We start from the raw sequence: 22680 nt of genomic DNA, 5'->3' as shown, positions 1-22680 counted from the left end.
ATAGTGGACTCCACATAAACAAGCGTGAGTAGTGAAGTTACTTTGCATCACCAGTAAGGCAAACAGTGTACTGGATTACATTAGAGGGCATGTGGTGAGCAGTTTAAGTGAAATTACTATCCCCTTCATGATGCTGGTGCTTACATGCACCTGGAATTCTGCATCCAGTTTTTGGCTCCGTAGTTCAAGGACGACAAAGGCAAGTCAGTCTAGCAGAAGGCTAGCAAAATTGTCAGGGACCTAGGTGATGATGTAATAGCAGCCTGCAGCAACTTAAATGGGAATTACATAGGTGGCAGAAACAAGCTCTTCTTCATACTGAGGTAACAGGAGAGGGCAGCATAGGTTCTCTACCGCTGTAAGTTTCTCTTAAACTATATTTATGTGGCACATGTTGGGAATGGCAGGACAGCTCAGATTATATACTTCTCAGTAAATTAAAGTTTAACAAGAAACAGATTTATGTAAGATTAAATTTCAGGGCAGTTAACAGTTCTCTAGGCTCTGTTACTGTCCTTAGTGGAGTAACATGATTACTTGATAACTTGGTCATCAAGGATACTATAACAGAAACTGATAGTACTTCTGGGAAGAATTTGGAGGTGCTGCAGAAATGAGGATGGTAAGCTGAGTCACAGGCTCAGGAGAGATGCTTACCAAAAGCTTTATTTCCTTTGTATTTGCTTTCCTCTTTCATGATCCATGCTGCGGTCAAGCAAGTTGTGAAGATCATCTACAGCTTTCATATAATCTTTTAAATCTCTCTTAACAGTTCCTCAATAACCTTAGGAACATTGCTTGTCATATAGCACATAGCACAGGTGTTGCCAGGGGGTATCCAGATGATGAAACATTCCCTGTATACAACTAAATGGGAAGAATTACAGTTCTGTTTTTTATTACTACTGTTTTTCCTGACAAAGGCAGACCCTTGCATTCAAATTTACTTCTGGGCACCAAATTAAATAACAGGTTAATCTGCTTGAGCAGACCTTTGATTACTAGCACCAGGCAATTGTGTCTCTGCTATTCTTTTATAAAAACTTCTTCAGACTTTATACAGAGAGACCCACAAAAAGGAATTACAATGGAAAATTTGTTTATAGACTATCACTAGAGGAGACATAATACTGCTCTTTATTATCACTTGTCATACCAGTGACAGCCTATAAACTTCTTCCCCTGCATGACTCTCTATTTGTCACCACCTGTGCCAGCTCTTGATGTGGCAGATGCCTGGCTTGTGTCCAATATATGATTTATAAGTTCATTTGATCAACACTGTGAAGAAAATAATGATATATTTTCTTTTTAAATTGCAAATTAGACGTCTACTCCCCATAACTAGTGACAAGAGCTTTGGCTTCTTTACATCCGAAGTACACCATTTATAACTCACTGTAGAATTTAAATACTGGCTTCTCTCTCATGGCTAACTCTGAAAGTGAAATTTATGTAATATTGCAGAATATAAATGAAACCATTCTACCTTCTTGTTTTATTGTCTTAGCAAGCTTGCTTAAACTGATTCCTTTTGTAATAAATGGGCTGAATGTGTTGTCTCCCAGAGATTTAAAGGCCGTTTTCCTTCGCTTTACTTTTTATTTTGCACACCACATAATAATTTCTTTTAGAGAATTTCTTCAGAATTATAGTTTGCTCTGACATTGATTGATGCCTGTTTATTTGAGCACTTGAGTTTACTTGCTTCTGAATGTATATATATAATGTTGTGTTTGTGAGATGCTTCCTGTGGAGAATGATATTAACAACATAATAATTGGAGACTATAATAAAATATAATTGTACTCTAGGAAGTGAAAAGTAGATTTGTTTTTCTCTTCTTTTCTGTGAGGGACGTTTGTGGAGTTCTGGGTGAGACAACGGTTTATTTTGATATTTTGGGAAAAGGCAAGGTTAAAAAAGCAAGTTTTGTTATTAATGACAAACACGGTCTAGATCTTGTGTTAATCAAAGTTATTCCCACAGTGACAATTCTCAGTTCTTTTCCAGTCTATTTTAAGCAATACTTGAGCTATGAAACTTCCAGATATCATCTTTGTCAGAATATCCATATCTTTATGACCACTGGCTCTAACAGATTTATGAAGTAGCAAGTCTGTAAGGCCAACTACTGATAGCAGCTCCTGCAGAAATGCTATTATGAGACATTATTGTTTCTTCTAAAGAGGCTCACCCATGGTACTGTTAGTGTATTCAGTACTATGAGTGGCTTTAATGGGCAGCTCAACATGAATGATCTGTTTTTAATACGTAAGTAGTAAAAATTACTGTAGTTTTCTTTTACAGCTACTACTGCTCTACTCCCTCTGACTGTTACTCTGTGTTTCTTTATGCTGTCAGAGATTGGTAAGAGGAGAACTAGACAGTCTCCCAAAACATTGGAAGGGAAAATGTAATATGAGAAAAGTTTTGTATTTATTTAAGTTAACGAAAAATCGTTTGATAGATTTTGTAAATTATTATTTATGGATCCAAATTTTTTTCTTCAATTTTAAGATATTTTTTATTCTCAGAACATACTGCAGTTGGTTGTTGAAGTTGACTGCTTCGTGATGCTTTTGTAATTACTCAGAATTTTTCCCAAATACTTTTCCAAACTTTCTTCTTTGCCAAATCTCAAAATTAAAAACATGGCAGATATTGTTGCTGGTATCTGTTTGACTATGTCATAAATTATTGTTAGGCTGTTACTAGTGTGTCTCTGTCTTAACAAACCTGGATAGTTTACCATATACTTCCATTGTATATAGACCTGGTGTCAGCAGTTTAACTAAGCTCTATAAAAATCTACTCTTCCTACTTTTGTTTTCTTCCTGATTACTTTCAGATGTAAATCTAAATTAAGGTGTATTTAGAATTCAGTGAGAACAAGACATATATACAATTTTTTTTGCATACTTCAGCTTTTTTTGTGAATTGTTCTTTGAACCACAAGGAGAAGACGATGGAATGATTCAGTAGTGAGACTAATTGAGTAGGTGCGAATAATATGGGGATGTGTGGTTTTTGCATCAGAAGATATACCAGGTGTTCTAATGCAGTTCTTCACAAATCAAACAATATTCAGTCTCAGACATGAAAGAGCTATCTAAGAAGGAAGAAGATTGTAGTAGAGAACTCTTGTTTGTCCTACAGAATCACAGCTATTATTCAGACCAGGAAATTTAAAGTATTTAAAATCTGAGAGATCTCATAGCCTGAGTTTGCAAGGAATCTGAGGCAATGGAAGAACAGAAGGAACTATCATTCATTTCGTGGAGTTCAAGCACCACAAGTGGTGACAATCAAATGATGTTATTTCGCTCTTTTTTATTTAGCAATTGATACAAGAACAAAAGAGAATATATTGTAGTATGGCAGCATGTATTGTCTCTCTCTGAAGTGTTTTCATAAAGAGATAGGCACTTAGCTTTCAGAATTTGAGTGGATGTTAACTTGTTGATATGTGTAAAAGGAATAAAATTTAGTCCTTTGTGTGAGGCCAGATTTCACTGAATTTGTTTAGTCTAAGGCCAGTGATAGCAAGCAAACTGCATGAAAAGAGGGCGTTTGTATTTGTTCTTTTGAACATCAGTGGCCATATTCAAACTACCTACTGCAAGTACTTTTGCTTGGCCATTGTGATATCTAATTATTAAGGTCTGATTCAGGCATGTCTTGAGTTTCTACAGGGGCAGCAGAAAGCCTACCCACTCCATGAATAACTTAGAAGGTCTCAGTGAGGTTCCTTCTTTTCATCGGAGAGATTAGGAACTTCCTTGGTAGCAATCTTCTCTCACATTAAAGAGAGAAACTGCATAAAGCCATCTAACAGGAAATTGTAAAGCAATCATATTGGTAGGTAGCCCCAGTTCAGAGCTGCGTCATAGGTCCTGTGATCAGCCACAGAGTCTCACCGGTGAAGCTCTGTCTGAAGATGGACAAGTAGAGATGAAAGATTTGCACTATAGCCAAGTTGTTAAGCATTTACTCACATAGCTAACTGAGCTTAGGTTGAGTAATTTGAGTTCATTGCTCCTGCCATCCCATGACGAGGGATTATCTTTTTATTAGTTGTACTGTATGCATCAATGGGGGCTGACTTTTAACTGGGGATTCCTGCTATACAGTGCAAACAAACTAAAGGCTTAGGTAACCTTAGAGTACTACAGGAAATTTCCACCGAGTGTCAGGACTACAGAAACCAAGGTACCAAACAGATCTGATTTGATTTACTTTGGAAATGCATAAATATCCCATTGATTTGAAACTGCTTCATTTTTCATAACCATAAGATGATACAATTTAGAACATTAAAAAAAAAAAAAAAAAAAAAAAAAAAAAAAAAAACAGACTGACAATCCTAACAGACTTTTTTATAATGGCTGCAAGGTATGTTTGTATCTTTGTTTTTAAGGTTTAATTCCCTTCTCCTATATTCCTATGCTGTGGGAATAGCCTCAATAGAGCTCATGAAAGCAGAAAAACGGTTCAATAAATACGTATTTTGGACAGTCTTGCATGTGGGCACAAAGTGATCCAAGACTTAATTTAACCTCAGTTCAATCATGATACTGAATCGTAGCTGCTACCTAAAATGAGTCAGGGTGGAACACACCCCTTGTCCTATAAGTGTGGTTGATCATACAAAAATCGTTGTTCAAAGACAGTACATCTGTTGTCATTGTGACTATTGGAGTATTGTGTTATTTTTTATTAGCTATATAGCAGATGAAGTGGCAAATGGGATGAAAAAAGTGGATACCTATTTTTTTTATTTCAGAATGAAGATCTGGCTATTCTACAATCAAGCGTAGAGTAGGAGAAAAACAAAGAAAGCTGATGTTTGTCTAATGTCATTCCTTTTTTTTGTGTGTCTCCAATTTGTCCTTTCTCACATTCCCCATTTTCTCACAGTCACTCCAGGAGACCAGTTCTCCACACTTTTGTTTACTACTTGATCTTCCAGGTACTGATATGACCACAACCACTCAATAGCTCACCAAAAAGTTCAGTTTCTCCCTTCTGAAATGCCAGTCTGTCCTGTAATCCTTGCAAGTCAGTGTACCCAGGTCACAAGCCTCTCTACTTCCTATTCAGTTTCAGCGTACATTAGGATTCTTTAGGACCCAGTAAGTCCACACGATTGTTACTACTACCCCTGTAGGTTTGCCAACAACATGCCAACAAGTCAATGTATTCTTCTAGTTCCTAATCTGCAGGTAGATTTGGAAAGTCGTGTGTGTTGATCAGTTAGGAAGGAAAGGAGCAGAGACAACAGAGAGCCTGTGCAGAAAGCTCTATTTCAGTGGAGCTTAATTTTATTTTAACATAAAATCTTTTTTGTCTTTTGTGTTTACCAAATAAAGGTACAAATTTTCTGAAAGTAATGAATCTGACAAGATGATGTGTTATATCAAAGGCAAAAGATGAGTATTCAGGAAGGGGTGAAACTGCAGGGATTTTTTTTTTCATTCTTACTGTTTGTTTTATGTCAGAAAAAAGTAGTTCCCAAATGTGCTCTTTTGTAATGCAAGCAGAGCCAGATAATGCAGATAAGAGAATCTATCAACTGCTCTACATTTACAGCTTAATTTTATTAGGAAGTCAGCTGTCCATTTGCTTCAAGCTGGTATCCAACTATTAAGATCATGAGATATCTCTTCATGTCTATTTCCCTTTCCTTACCTAAAAACAATCTAATCACGCTAGTTTAATGGTTACTTTTTAAGAATTGTTTTCCATGAATTTTTCTTCATAATTAGTTGATACAGGAAGCCCACTTGGAAGGGACACTGTTTATGAAACTGTATGCCAGAACGTTCATCTGATCCTGGGCTGCGGGAACCAGAGAATGGATGAATATCCTGTAGTTGTTTTGACCATGATTATTTCATGAATGGCTGGTTGCCAGTAACAACTACAGTAAAGGATCTCGCGTGTTAGTGTCTTCCTGTGTGTGTTAAAACAGAGCATTTGCACTTTATGAACAATCTCAAACAGGATTTGTGGCAGATATTGGAGGACTTCAAGTGACGAAAGTGGATTAGCCACTTGCAGGTTGAGCATCAGCCTGTCCTGATGTTGACTCCTCCAGGCCTGGCACAACTGACACTTTTTTGCCCTTCTTTCTAGAACATTTAAAAGAGAAGCTGGAGGAATACATGGTCCGTTTTGCCAAAGTGAGGATTGTGCGTACCAAGAAACGAGAAGGGCTCATTCGGACCAGACTGCTAGGAGCCTCGCTGGCTAGAGGAGAAGTCTTGACATTTCTGGATTCCCATTGCGAAGTCAACGTGAATTGGCTGCCTCCCTTGCTTAGTAAGTCTATGACTGTTCATCAGCCTTTAAAATTAGAGCATACAGCATAGCTTTAGCCATCAAAGCCATGTCCTGCAATGATAGTGGGCCTGGAACAACTTTGCAATCCCAAGACACAGATCTGTAGGCCTTCATGGACACTGCTGAATATCACTGTCATAATTTTGCTCTTACATGTACTGGTTACTTGATAACTGAAGAGTCAGTATAAAGAGAATACAGAGTAATCTGAGCCTCCTAATTTTGTGGTTCTTATGACTAAGGAACTAGTAGAATTTTGATATATCACTTCAGGCTGTCTTAGACTTTGGAGTTAGGTTTTATTTTATTACAACATGCCACTAAATCTAGGATGATGCTATGACCATACTATATACCTACAAGTTTTTGTCATGCAGGTATTGTACTCCTCCTTACTCTTCTACATTCCATTAAATCAGCTTTTGCTGTAAATGTATCGAAGACTTCTGAGTTAAATCCAATAACAACTGCATTCACAATAGGAAGCTCAGAAAGAATGATTTGCTATTGACTGCTTTGCTGGATTCCAGCTACAGGCAGCAAAGCTCCATTAGTCAACAGAATGGAAAGAATCAATTGTTGTAGTCTAAGATTTCAGTCAGGAAACAATATCACCTTTTCTACACATTTGACTACATGCAAAGTATATGTGCTTTGAAAAGTGAGTGCTTTTTTGGTAGCAAAAACAAAATTTCAAAAGTTGCTATTAAAGAAATTTGAATTAATTAAAGGAATGTGTTGTAAGTACATGGCAGTGCAGGGTCCCCCTCGTTAACAATCACAGTTTCTTGAGATTTGTTCTAGGACATTTTTTGCAGCACAACATGCTGATAAGGCATTTGCAGCCAAGAAAAAATGCTGTTCTTCTGAACTGTGCACCTTGAGGTAGAAGAACAATAACTGTTTTTCCTTCAGATTTCCTTTAGATCAGTAACAAGACAATTATAAAATTCCAAACTTATATCCTTCCTAGCTTCCATATCAAATTATATATACAGTCTATTCTCTTGTTACTATTTTCCCTTTAACCACAATATCAGAATTTTTAAAAGTTAGCTCACTGTCTTCATGTAAAGCCCAAATGACTGATGCCATAAAGGAACAGAGTGAAAGGGGAGTTTCAGCAAGACTTTCACAAGCAACTCTAACAAATAGCAGTTAAACACTTTGGATGTACTCTACCTGTACAGCCCCCCTTCCTCTGCTTCCTGATTTTGTCCCAAGGTACGTAATACATCTCTCATTATATACATCACCGCTAGTATAAAAAAACTCAAGCAGGTTCTCAGTCTTGACCTCTGATTTCTTTTGCTAAGTTACTGCAGATAATTTACTCTATTTTCTGCTATTCTTCTATTTTGCTGACTTAGATGTGATAGGAGAATTGCAAGTTGAAAAAATAGTTCTTTTTCTTGCATTCTTTTCTGAAGCAAAGATACATCTAGCTGGGTTTGACCCGATAAAGACTGAGAAATACATAGAATAGGCAGATAAGAATTTGTAATTGTACTTAGGTTGCAGTTGGGTATTAAATTGATGATCACAACCCTCAGCCTCAGGCCACACAACTGGCAAGATCAGACATGCTTAATGAGAGAACAAGACTGATTCTCCCTAGTTCTCAAGTGCAGTGAAATCTTTCTCCTTCCATATAGAGTAGAAATACCCTTAGTTAGCCAGCCAGAGGGTCTAAAAATTAATCTTGAGGAGCGCTGGAGCCTGAGATCAGTAGGCTTTATTTTGAAGGAAAAAATAACATAAAGAAGGACAGAGAGAGGATGAACATACAGCTAATATATTTCAGAATGCCCTATGCCCTGTTTTCCTAAAAGGAAGAGCAAACGTTTTCAGAACCATTAAATGGAAAATATTCACTATATTGAAATCTGGCTACTGATAATAGTGAAGTTAATATCTTTTTATCTTTTAGTGTTTATCTCAAGGTCTATCTTGTGATTCATTCAGCACTGCATTTAACTGAATCACATTAGCAGAAACAAAACCAGAGTCTATACTGGGTATTTATTACTTTGAAGATGCCCTACTTTATCTCTGATTGTATCTTCCACACACAGTAAAAAGTCCTCAGCAGGAGACCAGTTCAGCCCTGCTTTGAACTGAAGGCTGTTGGTCTTCATTGAGCAGGAAAGTGTTTTTCACCGTTTCAAAATGTTTTTTTGGAGTGAGACCTCACAAGTTAGAAGATGGGGAAAAAGCACAATCTCTTAGAGCCAATCTAACTCATATTTTCAGTATTTACTACCACTTTTTAGACCAAGAGAGGCTGTGTGACTTCAGTACTTATTAGGTATATAAATAGCTTTGAGGAGCTGAGCTGTAGGTGTTTTCTGTGAAAAAAATGTGCTCATTTGTATTAAAGTCCTTTATTTTGTTTTGTTAAAAACAAATGCAAAATAGCTTGTCTGTATTTTCTTTATCCTTTATATATTTTATTTTATTTGTTTAGCATAAGTGGATTTCTAAACTGAGTTACGCTACCCTTAAACTGAGATCTCAGAGAATTTTGCCTGATGTTCATTGAGCAGGCAGCTGTAATCATGTAAATAAGTTGGCAAGCACAGCTGCTTGTTATCACTTCTCAATTACATAAAGTCAGCAGAAGGGAAAATGTGGCTTCAGCTCTAGATAGTGAAGTTGAGAACCCAGCACAGAACAAATTCATAATCATCATAGGCTCAAGGTAAGAAAATGAAAAGTAAATGAGCTGAGAGACCAGACCCATCTTTCCCACTGCTTATCTTGCTGCAGAAGCAGTAAGAGAGGGGACGTGGACAATAGGTCAGTAGTGCCTTACGTTACCAGGTGTAGGTTTGCCAAAAAAGTTTTTTTAAAAAAAACCTCGAGGTTACATTATGATTAGATTATGCTTAGCAAGCTATCGGCCCCCGGCCAGCTATAGCTGTCCATTTCCACAAGTGTTATTACTGGCATATTACTTGCCAGTGAAGAAGGTTTAGAGCACAAATGGAAATACTGATGACAAATCAGATAGCAAAAGATAATGTGCTGAGCCATTCACATGTTGTCATCTACTTTGATTATGTTTTATGAGTAGGGAAATAAAAATATTTGTAAAGTGGCATCATTGCTCTAACCAGACCAATTTGAAACAAGCATCTGAAACTAAAGGGGTATAACTTTCTCAGGGAAACAAAACCCATGCTCTTGAGGTAGAGGCTTAGACGATATTGAAAACTTGTTTATTGCCACATATAGGTACATGGCTTAATCTTGAAAGTGCTGAATTCAAAAAAAAAAAAAAAAAAAAATCTGCTAGAAATTTCCAGAAAGAACAGTTGGTAGGGAGGAAACTGAGCAATGTTAACTCTTCATCCTATGCTTCTGCCAACTCTGTAAGTTCTTTACATATATGATGACACATATCTGTCCTTCCCTGTATCTACAGGATATATGCAGGGAAATCATACATGGAAATTTTCATACTAGTAGGAATTTGTATGAGGATGATGAGAAAAGCTAATTGAAAAGATGTTGTAAAGCATTTCAGCTGTGGCTTGCAGTCTCTTCCATTAAGAGCAGATGGGATAAAGATTGGTGGGTGGTAAAGGCAGTAGTATTTTTGCATCTGCTAAGCTATGATACCAGCACTTTTGTGAAATGTAAGCTGGCTGTACAGCCCTGTATGTAAGCTGGCTCTTTTGTCTGTTCCCTAAGTTCATACTCGGGTTACATTTAAACCAAAAAAGTAGGTATGCAAAATTCATTATTTCAACCATACTGAAAAAAGCATTGAGGGTCGAAGTTTGATTAATTTATCTTTTGATATGCACAAGTACATGAAGTATAAACACTGGTTCTTTCAAAAGTCAAGGTATCCTTATAGTTCCCCAACAAGTATAAAACATCTTTGGGGCTTGAGAAGTTCTGTAGATACGTGGAAGAACAGACAGGGAAGCTCGATCTTGCAAGTAAAAATCTTGTAGTGTTGTGAGAAGGGCACCTGGGATGGAATTTGGCCATTGCTTGAACACAGTCTCTGTGTGTGGCTCAGATTTCCAGGCCTGCAGGCTATTCAAAGAACAGAGGCTTTGAAAGGTCAAGAGAAGGATGCTAATGTGCTGTGAATCTACTTTGACCTACTCCTGCCAAATCAATCCCATTTAGCTTCTGTCCTCCAATCAATTCAGAGTGAAGTATCGGAGCCAGCTTATTATAAGCTCTTTAACTATTAGGAGGACCATCATGGGAAAGATATTATGTAAAAATGACTTTACATAAAGATTACAGACAACACTACAGAGTGTACCAGTAAATGTAATTATATTGGGCAATGCTAAAAGTAATGCAGCCATTATGTCTCAGATGAGGTTCCTAGAATTTTGTGAGAGCCTGTGCTTTAAATTTATTTCACTGTTAAAGGATTAGAATATTAAAAAAAAAATGCTGAACTTCCAGGTATAGTAATTTTTCACTAGTGGTCTGCTTTGTTTTCCCCATTTGGACAGTCTCTGAACAGCAAATAAAAATAAACATAAAAACTAATGATGTTTTATTTAAAATAATCATTTTTAAATTGCAATCCTTCAGAAGCAAGGGAGTAGAATCCAATAGTCACAGCACTGTTACCTGCCGGACTATCTAAATTCTCATGCTACGCTCAACCCTCTGATTTTTTTAGGCTATTATCAAGCACCAATGAAATCTAATCTTTTTTTTAAAAAAAAAAAAAAAGTTCACCACCTAGGCCCTAAAAAATGTTAAATTTTGTGAAGAACCTAGGATATCATTTCAGGAAAAGTTATATTTTACTTGGAATATTGAGAATTCAAACTATAAAAGGATAGGTTTTTTAAAAAGGTTCACAGATAATTTTGATAGTGTCCTTTCATAATACTTTTCCCAAAGCAGCTACGAAGTCTTTCTTTACCTCCTCATTTCAAAATGTTATTGTTCTATTTAATTCTTGCAGTTGAAATATTTTCATTATTTTTATTTCCTTTCTGAGAAACTCCGCAGGATTGAGCAATAAGATTTACCAAAGGCAATCACAGGGTCAGTTTGCTCTTATACCAGAGATAGGAATTTCTGATTTTTATGAAAAGCAAAAGAAAATTCAAGAAAACGAGAGTAAGAATAATATGGTGGGAACCTCCTGATACCTCAAAGCAAGGAGAAAAATGCTCACAAAGCCTATTTTGTTCCTAGTGTTGGAGTTCACCTTCAATTTGTAGCATTTGACCTCAAAGCTGGTGCACTGTAGTGCTACAGGAAGAGGCTGAATAGTTGCAAAGTCTGAGATTTGCATTTGGGAACACAAATCTCTCTTGTAGGATCTTGCCATACACACTTCACGCTACTGAAGGGGTATTTTTGTATTTCGCTTGCTGATTTGTTCCACAGCTGACAGATTTGGGACAGCTCAGAGTAGCAAAATGACAGAGATATAGAAGAGTGGACTCCTGTGGGTCTCACAGGGATATGCCTCCCTTTAAAGAGCTGTAATTGCTTCTAATCATTGCCCAACTGCATTAAGTCCACTTAAGATAAAGGTTTGATACAGATTTGAAAAATGAAATGATTTGGGGACCATAGGGAATGAAGCAAGCAATCTTCAGACATCAAAAAACCTGTGGGATTCACTTTGCAGTGATGTGATAGATGGCTTGACTAGACATGCCGTTTCCTATTTTCTACTTTCATTTTTCAGACCAGATTGCGCTAAACCACAAAACCATCGTGTGTCCTATGATCGATGTCATTGACCACAATCACTTTGGCTACGAGGCACAGGCGGGCGATGCTATGCGAGGAGCTTTTGACTGGGAAATGTACTACAAAAGAATACCGATTCCACCAGAGCTCCAGAGAGCTGATCCCAGCGACCCCTTTGAGTAAGTAGCAATAAAGGAGAGAGTGAGAACGGGAAGCAGAACATGCAAACAAAATAACTGTAGCAGAAGAATGCAAGCCCAGGAATTTCCTTGTTGGCCAATTAGTACTAATTAAAGGTAATAGAAGCAAACAGCTATAAACCTCAAAATCAGGGAAGAGATCAGGGCAGCAAGTTGCAGAATTCACAAGCTGTGCTTGGAAATGCAAAGCTTCTCTTCTGCCCAGTGGTTGTGCATAAAGGAAACAGACACATACTTGTAGTTCAGAGAAAGTGTTGGCATTGCACAAGGAATAAATGTGACAGCAGTTATTCTTTATCCCACAGAACATTTTCTGAACAGATTCTAGTTTGTGTTTTCTTTGCTGGAGATTTATGCAATACATGTGTCAATAGCTTAGTCCACATTCTGCTAGCAAATGCTTTATTTATGACTGGTAATATTGCTACTCTATATGTATTGCTATAACTTAAACACTGGGGTATCAAGCCCAAATAGCATCAAGCTGATTTGTAAATAATATTTTATGTGCCAGCCTCTGATCCTAGTATTATATAGATCAGCTCATTCACAGGAATGATTTTAGGGTCTTCACAAAGATAGATTATGTTCATTTTCTTTTTTCTTTCTTTGTTTTCCTTTTTTCTTCTTGTCATGTAAGGGCCAGGTGGGTTTAATCCTCATCAGCGGAGAGGGGGGAGAGAGAGACATGGTTCCATGTGGCAGTCTCCAGATCTCTCATGCAGCATGCATCCCAGCAGGGCTGGCAGTAAGACATTTGGTGATACTGTCATTATGCCTAGCTGAAACTCCACACTACAGATTTTTGCAGTTTTAAAAAATCAACAGTATTCCCTTCACAAAACAAAACATGAAACAATAGCAACAGAAAAACAGTTTCTCTGGCCGAGACTCTGCAGTATTTTGAAGTAATGGATCTGATTCATGCAGAATGCTACCCTTGTATCTAAGGAACAGCCAGCTCTCTACTTGGAGGAAAAGTTAGTAATTGGCATTCTGTATGCTTATCATCATTATTTGCTTGTTCATCTTTACTTATCCCCATCTAGATGCATCAGTCTTCATATTGCATACCTATGTATTAGTGCTGATGAAGTACTTTTCATCAGCTGCCAGTATGACCATTCCACGGCATGGAAACAGTTAATGTAATTGTGTAACTCTCCAGAGCTGCTAGACCCTCCTTTGCTCTTCCAGAAACCTCCCTGGTCCTCTAAGCAGTTGCATACTTGCCACCTATTGAAGGCACCCAGTGCGTTATATCAGTGTTCATTGCCTAGAATGAGAAGGGTAGAAGTGTTTTTTAAAATCTGTATGACCTTTACTTATTTTGTAATTCAAATACAGCAATTACTTTTCTTTTAGGGCCTTCTGTCTTGACTGCTTCCAACTTAAAAATAGCTTTCAATACCTTGATTACAACAAATGTGGTAAACGTTGCAAGCATCATGTTTAGGTATCAGTAAGTTAATTGACCGAGACACCTTCCATAGTAGTAAAGAGACAGACAATTTAGGTGCATATATACTAAAAATAGAAATGGCCTCAGCCAACACCATAATTATGTTACTATTTTGTAAGCAGTAGGGATTTTTTTAGTTAAGTTAAATATTTTGCTGTTGGTATTTTAATAGCTTATTTCTTGCCAGCAGCATCAGATCTGAACTGATCCTTAATGAACTGGAAAATTGCCAGTATTTTTAGTAATACACCAGGAAATAATGGATATGTGATCTAAAAAAAGGGTGATGATTTCCCCACCACCACCATTTAAAATGCCAACATAGTATGTATGTTAAGCAGAGAAGGTCACATCAGTCTAAGAAATAACATACGTTAAAAAAAAATGATCAAGCTATAGAACACATAGGAGCAGGTATTATATTATCTGGTGCATCTGCTTTCTGTATGCACATAATCAAAATACTGCTGCAGCGGACATCAGCAGAGAAAATTGTGTTGTCAGGTGGGTTTTTGGTGTGACAGTAGCATGCAGCTTATGGAACTCCAATGCCAGCTGAGTTAGTGTCTCTTGGATTAAATGACTTTTCCACTTTATTTATTTAACTGTACTCTGCCATTGTAGTTGTTGATGGACATTCTGCTATTGGATATAGTTTTATGGTATAAGGCCCCCATATTTGTGAAGCACCTGGCTGTTCTGATCCATCTGCAGTACAAGCAAGGGCACATATTATTGTTTGTATACCTATAGTGCCATGCAGGTAGCATCTTCATCCTTCATCATGATAGAACTTGGAGCTTTATTACATGTAGCTCATCTTGAGTTTTCCTGATGTACGCCCACACCAATTTTCAAACCTCGGTGTAAAGTTACCTGCTGTAAACAACTGCAAAGTGATTGAATTGATGCTTAAAACTTCAAGAGTGTATAACTGTCACAGAAGATTCTGGCTCTGCCCTGTGTCAAAATCAGGTGCAGATGGTGCACTAGCATCAACTGCTGAATTACATGTTGAACTTGCCTTTGGATCAGGCTGCTTTATTCCTGAAATTTATCATTTTGGTTCACGTGCAGTTTGTCATTGGCAATGCCAAACTTCCTAGAGGCTTCACTGAACCAAGCTATAGCTGTATAAAATATATTTTTCAATCAAAGCTACTATGTGAATTCTTACAGATTCCCCTGTTCTTTTTATATCATTTAGGAAAATTTAACAGTTATTTCATCCTGTGATAAGTGGATCTCATTTAGTCTTTAAAATTAGCTATTTTTCTAAAAGATGTGTTGCTGCTATTCAAGATGCATTAAATCATCCATGTCTCCATGGCATGTGTAGAAAACAGATCAGATCAGTACTCTGATGTATTGTGGGGTATTGTGTTTGTCAGATTATCAGAACATCATGTCAGTCATGTGCAGTGTCTTGATTCCAGGCTTACTGATCATTCAGCAGAATTTGAGAAAAGTTGGGAATTTTTCTTCTAGCCCATTACCAGGGAGCTTTGGAGATACTTGCCTCCTTCATGGCAAGGATCACCTTGGCTGTACCTCTTGCTGACTGCATCTGTGCCATGGCAGAGGTCTGGGGCATTGCTTGCATGCCCTCATGTTCTTGTTTCTGTGGTGCAAAACACTCTAGTCTCTGGAGGAGTTAGCCTAACCCAAGCGATTGCCACTTAAACTAATAAGGTAACCTTGTTACTGTAATGGACTGTGATATATAGCATGTCAGATTATATGATTTAATAGCCTGTCTGGACTAAAAGCTCTGTGGAAGCTTAAAGCAGAGGTTTGATATGCTCAAGCCTGCTGGGGATGACTCTGTATTTCCTGGCAGCACTTACATAACATCAATTCATGTTATCAAATGTCCTATCAGAAAACAGGCATCAGTGTCCGTTGTGTTCACAGCAACATTTTTTTATTCAGACAGGAAAACATCAACAACTCAACTCAAAAAACTATTTGGAAAGTGTATACTAATAGGATTGGTATAGCACAAATTGATTAGGAGAGGAAAGGACTGCATAACTTCTCAGAACAGCTTTGTGTGGGTCGGTGTAATATTATGATACAGAGGGAGTAAAAGGTGAGGGAAGACCTAACAACATTGAGTTGCAACATTGAATAGCAACTCAAGCTGGAAACCTAAATCAATGAGAGAAGTGTTCCACTGCTTACTAGACACCAAAATTACCAATGCTTTTTTGGAAGAATTAATAGCATATTACAACTGGTAATACACTGGTATACAACTACACCTTGTTCTGTGCGTTCCTTTCTATAATGATCTCTCTGCCTTCTGAGGTAGGTTTGTCACCTTCAGACCTCCTTAAAGGGAGAGGAAGCTAGAGAATCGTATAATTCTAGCAGAAATAATTTGGGAAATGCTTCACTAACTTAGGCATGAGAAGCGTTCTTGTAACCTAGCTCTGTAACCTTTGAGAAGATATTTCCGTTGTCTGTACTCAGTTTCCCATTTATAAAGTAGAAATAGATTCACTTCACCATTGCAAGGCTACTTTGGATATGAGTATGGCAAAGATTGTAGGGCTGAGGTCTCACAGTAATAGGGGCCATTCATGGGTTATGGATGTACATTTACAAAAATTTTGTATGTTCTCAAGGAAGAAAATAAGGCAGTCAGCATATTATCCTATTGCATTACAGATTCTCAAGCTTAGATATGACATTTGGCCTTAATGGGGACAGTCACGTGTTAGCCTGGAAGATTGCCGGGTACTTTCCATTGATCTGAGCATCTGAAATCATATTATTGTTATGCAAGCTATTGCCAGGTTGCTATTTTATTTGAATTTGACATAATTTGGTTTAGAAATACGCATTTTTTTCTGCAGTTCCTTACTTCCAGTATTCATACATACTTTTAACAGCATGTTGATGCAAAGGAACTCTTTGCTAAGATTGTATTTCAAATCTGACAAGTACTTTCACAATTTTATGATCATTTTCTGAAGTTTAGAAAGTGCTTTGGACAATGATTTCTGTTCTATAGCTCCCAGTGTTTTATAGTCTGTGTCTTTTATGGCTGATTTCTGCCTATAAACATATTCATAAAATCTCTCACAACCAGAAACAATTGTCTTATTTAAAAAAAAAAAAAAAAAAAAAAAAAAAGCTTGAGTATAATCTACTGCTTTGATCTGTGCTATAGGAATGTTTGATGCAAAGACATTATTCTGCAGAAAAACTGTCTCCAGGCAGTGTGAGTTTGTATAATTTAAGGGCCTTATTTATTGTTTTGATGAGCTATGGTCTGTTGAAGACTGTTAGTGGAGATAACAACAGCCTTTACAAACTTCAATCCATCTATGGCCCCATGAAAATCTGTCTTTTTTTTTTTTTTTAATGAGAAATGTTAACCCTGACACACTATTATGAATGAAAATACAAATATTCCAGTATCTCCTCCTGCCTTTAGTGGATGTTCAGTGTAGAGGTTCTGTACAACTGCTAGTTATCTCTTCTGAAATGGCTTGTAGAGAGAAACTATATAGAGAGTGTCAGAATAAAGTAAGTTCAATCAAGAATTAAATCTTCTGCTAGTATGACTTTCGTGACCTTACAAGAATCAACACAATTTGAGTCCTAGAAACTAGATGAATTGGGTAGATTCAGGTTTTAATACAGAACTTCTCACTTGTGTGCTACTGGTGGCTCATGCCTCCCAGAAGAGATCAGACTTTGCTCCTAGTGACTGCCCAAGCAGGCTTTTTCTGCCTCTGTGGAAGCTCGTTTCCAATTTTCTTTCGCACTTGAAGCTTCGTGTTTACCATGCATCTCAAATGTAACTGTTTCTAGAGCTGTTAGCCTGCTATTTCCCACAAGTATTAAAGTTTGACAGTCTGCCCATATGCTGGAACAGAAGTATAGAGTGGGTCGCCAAATTATCAGTAGTTAGTCTAAGTAATTTCTGGACGTGATTTTAATATTTCTTTACTTAAAAAAACACTGAGGTGGGGGCCAAAAAGTCAGAGAGATGTTACTTTAATGCATCCAAGTGAACTTCCTTAAAGCTAACAATATGCTATTGATGTAAGTGACTGGAAATGTCTGAACAATTTCCAGTGAAAAAAAGCACTGTCCTTTAAAAAGAAATTATTTCTATTTTTAATTTTGTAATTGCCTATTTTGGAGTCACTTGCGCTAGAACTTTTATCCAGATCCTGACAACACCTGTAAGTACTAAGAACCAGAAAACAAACTCATCTTTTGCATCTCATCAGGTAATGTGGGAAATGGCTCTGCATCAGTCCATTCCGTTTTTGCTGGTAATGAGTCATTCTTTAAAGAAGAACAATCTGAAAACTCATTGTAATCTGTATCTATGCTACAGGTGCTTCCAAAAGGAGAGGAAACAGTGACTAAATGACTAATTCTATCAGAACCTTCACTGTGCTAAGCAGCGTCCAAGTCTGTACGTGAATGCAAGTTCCATATGTATTTATTGGTTTAAGTTTGCTAATGCTCCTTACAGTCTGTCCAACATATACAGTGAAGGAGGGTCCAAATCCTCCTTTACCCTACAGTATCTGCCATCATGATCCTTCTTTTTCGTTCCCCTGCAATGCCTGTTGTCCTTTTTACAAAGCCAATGATTGACCAACCATAGTATAGCAGCATCTTTATACACCTTTTGATCTTGTCTATCCAGAGTAATTCAGACTGTCTGGCTATCTTGGCATAAGCACCTCTAAGCCCTGGGAATGAAGAGTTGTTTCTGGCTTTCACACCAAACTTAAGTTGCCAATGCAGTACATGCTTGAAGCGTGGGAAAATGGGCTAGGAAGAAATGTTAAGAAGTCTTCTACTTTGTCCCCTTAACCTCCCACCTCTATAGCACTCCCAACAGAGTAGCCTGGTTTTAAAAACATACAGTGATGCAGAGTCTATATGCTCCCTAGGGGATTTATTCCAGTGTTTCAGTACTATTTTTTTTTCCCCACAATATCGAACCTGAAACTTTCTTGTCACAGTTTTAATTCCTTTACATTTTGTACGGAGTACCATAGACTGGGAGAACAGATAAACACTTTTAAATGCTTCAGGACTATTGTTAGATCAGTTCACTGTTGAGTTTCAAGTACGTTATATTTCAGTCTTTCTTTATAAGTCATGTTTTCTAGATCTGTGGTTATCCTCTTTTCAATTAGTGCATAATATTGAGAGCAGATACTAAACCAACGAAAGCCTTGCCATTGCTTAGCAGAATACGTGGGTGATTTAACATGTCTCAAAGGCTGCGTTCTCATTTATGCATCCCAATAGAGCATGTGTTTCTTTCAAAGTAACTTGAAGTTGTTGATTCATGCCAGTCTTGTGTTCTGGTATAATCTTCAGATCCTGTTCTGTAGTACTGATATCTAGCGAAGTGTTCATCATGCTGCTCTTGTAATTCAGATTTTTCCTTTTTGAAGGCAAGATACTTGTCTTCGTATCAATTTTAAGTACAATGCACGATAAGGTGATGTGTCTTCATTATCCTGACTTTAGTGCAATACCTTGTACTTGAACCTTTTGAATTTTATGGTTTTTGCTTTTTTTCTTTGTTTCTTCAATTTGCCAATATTGTAAATTCTGCTTAACCCTTCAATTAATTTGCAACCTTTTCCAATATTGTAATTTACACATTGAATAGGCACACTCTCTATCTGAGTACTCTGGCAGACTCTAAAGCCTCAGTATGAGAATGTCTGGCTCATGCCAGGCTTCAAGATATATGATGTCTCCAGCTTTCCAGAACTCCCACGTCCAGAAGTATCTCTGTCAAAAATACAGCATATACCACTTTTATGGCCCTGAAAATTTTGTCTGTTACAGGAACCTCGCTTCCTGCAGAGGAAACCTTGGTGGAATTACTTCAGGATTTCAGTAAAAATTAGTAAACCTTGTGAAACTATCTTAAAACTCTGAGAAGCCCTAAGCACTGCATGTTTCATGCATAGCAAGCCTTGGGCACAAGGTTTCCTTCATGTGCTCTAGATGACATCAGGTATACAGCAGAAGGGCAACTGGCTGTCAGAAGTCTCTTTTCAGACTTGAGACCAGGATTTAGGACCTTGAGAGCACATTCTAAACTGGTATGGTTATGCAAAAACCCTACTAAATATTGAGTACACTTGCTGTATTGTATGCTGCAGGTTATTAATGAAACATTGAACTGAATCAAGTGCAGGACAATCTCTGCTGATCCCCTCTCAACAATTCCATTTTGATCATAGATCAAAGCAGATCACTTTTTGGTTATGGTTATCCAGCGGGACAGTCATTAAGTGTAGTCCACATTTCTGTAGTTTTTAAGCCTGGCAGTTACCTCTGATTTAGTTCTTTTATCTGAGATTTGAATAAGAAAAAGAAAGTTAATGCACATTTTGGTTAAAACATCAGAAAAGATCAATGTAGATATTGACCTGATAAAGAATTTAGAAGTAAGACAGGCAAGGTCACATTCTGAGTTATCCCTAGGTATTATAGCATCTGTTGCCTATTCATATAAGGATAAGTAGCAAAAATATAGTTATTTTTGCTACAAGGTGAGTTTTGTCAAGAAGCAAAGGCGTATGTCTGTAGGGACCTGTGAGTGATAATTATGATAAATACCCCAAATTTTGCTGTATTAGTTTATCAATAAACAGCTATAATTGTCTTTTGAGAGACTAGGAAAATATGAGGCTCAAAAGAGTGACATTTGTTGTCAACAAGCTGCCGCAGCAGTGTCCTTTATTAACCATTGAGATTCCTGTTTCAGCTCTCTTAATTTTTTAAAATACCTGTGTTCATTGTAGGAAAATTGCATATAACTACCCCTTCAAGTGAATAGTTTTGAAAATCAGCACCTTTGATGTTTTCTGTTGTCAAATTGGTGTCAGTGATATTTTCAGTTTTAGAAAGGAACTGTGGGTATTAAATTGTACAAGTCTGCAAGGAAAGAGGAGACACAATTCCCTCCTCTCTCCTGGTTCTACAGCAGAAAGTTCTGCAGAATCAGCTAAACTTTCCTGGCTTTTTTTGCTAGGGCAAATAACTGCTCTGTTTTCCTCTGCATAAAAATGACTTGTGGACGTGCAGAGAATTAGGAGCTGAAGAGATGGGTGATAAGCTGGTAGCACAGAGGGAGAACAATAACATTTTTCTTTTTTGAACCATTAGGAACATGCAAAGGACTTCACAGGGTGCTCAAGGAAAAGGTAAACAGCAGGGAAGAAAGCAGTCTGGAACAGTATTTTCAACTCATTGTCTGGGGACCTCAGGGTAGGGCTTTCTAAGAGACTCACACAAGGCACCAAAGGAAAGCAAACTAACTCCTTAGCCTGCAGGAAATACTTTAGAGCCCCAAATTGCCTCTTTGGAATAATGTTTTAGTGCTTAGCCTATTATGTAGTGATTCTTTTCCACAGAATGGCAGACTTTAAATAGCAGAAGTGTTCAAAGAGAAATTTTTATTTGATTCTGACTTGGTAAAAGGGCATTTCAGGAAGAACAGCAGTCCGCTGTCATAAGTTTCCTGTCATAAATTTCTATACCGATATAGTTACAATACATATAATTAATTACAGAATTATAATTAAGTTGATATAGTTGAACCATTTGGACCCTATTATCCCAGTGTTGTTCTCACTTGACCTTAGATCAAGCAGCATAAACAAAACCAATGGTTATAAAAGTCGAATTATGTAAGCCTAAATTTATACTTTATCTTATGGTATATTTTTTTTACTATAGTACATTAGTAGTTCCATTTCTCCTAAATCAGATATTATTATTATTCTACAACAGAGAAAGGTTAGGAGACATGATTTCATTTTTCATAAATCACAGCATATCATCACTATTGCAATTGATTTCAATATTATTTTCTATAATAATTTACTAGATTCATAATTTTTTTTAATGGCAATGCAGAGTATTGTGGCTGTCTTGATTGAACTGGCAATACTTTAAGAACATTCATGAATCTCTAGTGGAAGGTAATAAACACACTTAAAATTTCTAGAGGCATAATATAACTCAAAACTTGTCAAAATATGGATATTGAGATGACTGAGACTATGCACTTTTTATGCAGTTATGTTTATTTTATGTTGTGTAACAGACTATGTATCAAGCTTTTAAGATATTTGACAACACATGGTCTAGTTTTAGAAAATATGTACTTTTGATCATCTGTTTAGTTTTCTGCCTTTTTACTCTTGCTAGTATTTTACTGAATAGGAAAGTTTCCTAAGCACAGTGAGCATATTTGACCATAAACCGTAAGAACATCTGCTGCAAGGAAGGCTGATAGATGGGCCTTAACTGCGGACAGATTTCATCTGTCCTCTCTAATGCTTATTAAGAAATCTAACCTAGGTTAAATTGTATTATACAAACCTTGAATTATATCAAGGACCACCAAAAAGCTATTTTCTGAAGTAATTATTGGACTTACATCCCCACCTACTGGTTGATGGGGCAAAGTCACATTCAAATGTTAGTTTAAATGGAATCCAAGCAGTATTTTTAACGTTATGTAAAAAGTTTTTACAGGCAAATCATTTACAACCATAATTTTCAGGGGAAGTTTGTTCAAAGTGATTTGGCTATTATTGATTATTATTATTGATTAAGTCACTTACTTCAAGCTCGTTGATGTATGCGTATTAACCTTGGTCTTAATAACAAAGATTTTTACAAGATTTTAAGTCATAAAAAATAAAAAACGTTTATCCTCATCTCAGATCCATTTAGTGGCAATGCACTAGCACATCCAAGAGCCAAGCACACCATAGGCCTCTATAATGTTTTTCTATAGAATTTAATGAACCTTAAGAGCATGCTTAAGAGGATGATAAAACTAGGATCTAAGAGAAATGATGAAAAAAAATAAATAAAACCTACTGTAACAAAGGGCTTAGTCAGCTTGATCCATAGTGTGATTACCACTGTTGGCATCCAGCGGGGGGGGGGGGGGGGGAG

The 22680-nt window shown here is 37.0% G+C and overlaps 1 protein-coding gene across 1 annotated transcript in view; it reads left to right on the top strand.

Moving 5' to 3' along the window:
• The window catches only part of GALNTL6 (polypeptide N-acetylgalactosaminyltransferase like 6), a 489464-nt gene that overhangs the window by 397992 nt on the left and 68792 nt on the right, over positions 1 to 22680 (top strand). The window contains exons 5-6 of the mRNA XM_062574689.1: positions 6139 to 6324; positions 12035 to 12218. Coding sequence (XP_062430673.1) covers positions 6139 to 6324; positions 12035 to 12218 — 370 coding nt within the window. The remainder of the gene's footprint in view (positions 1 to 6138; positions 6325 to 12034; positions 12219 to 22680) is intronic.

This window comes from Rhea pennata, chromosome 4 (genome assembly GCF_028389875.1).
Source record: "Rhea pennata isolate bPtePen1 chromosome 4, bPtePen1.pri, whole genome shotgun sequence".
NCBI classification, from domain to species: domain Eukaryota; kingdom Metazoa; phylum Chordata; class Aves; order Rheiformes; family Rheidae; genus Rhea; species Rhea pennata.
Note: the sequence above shows the minus strand (reverse complement) of the source record. Positions and strands in the feature narration are given on the sequence as shown.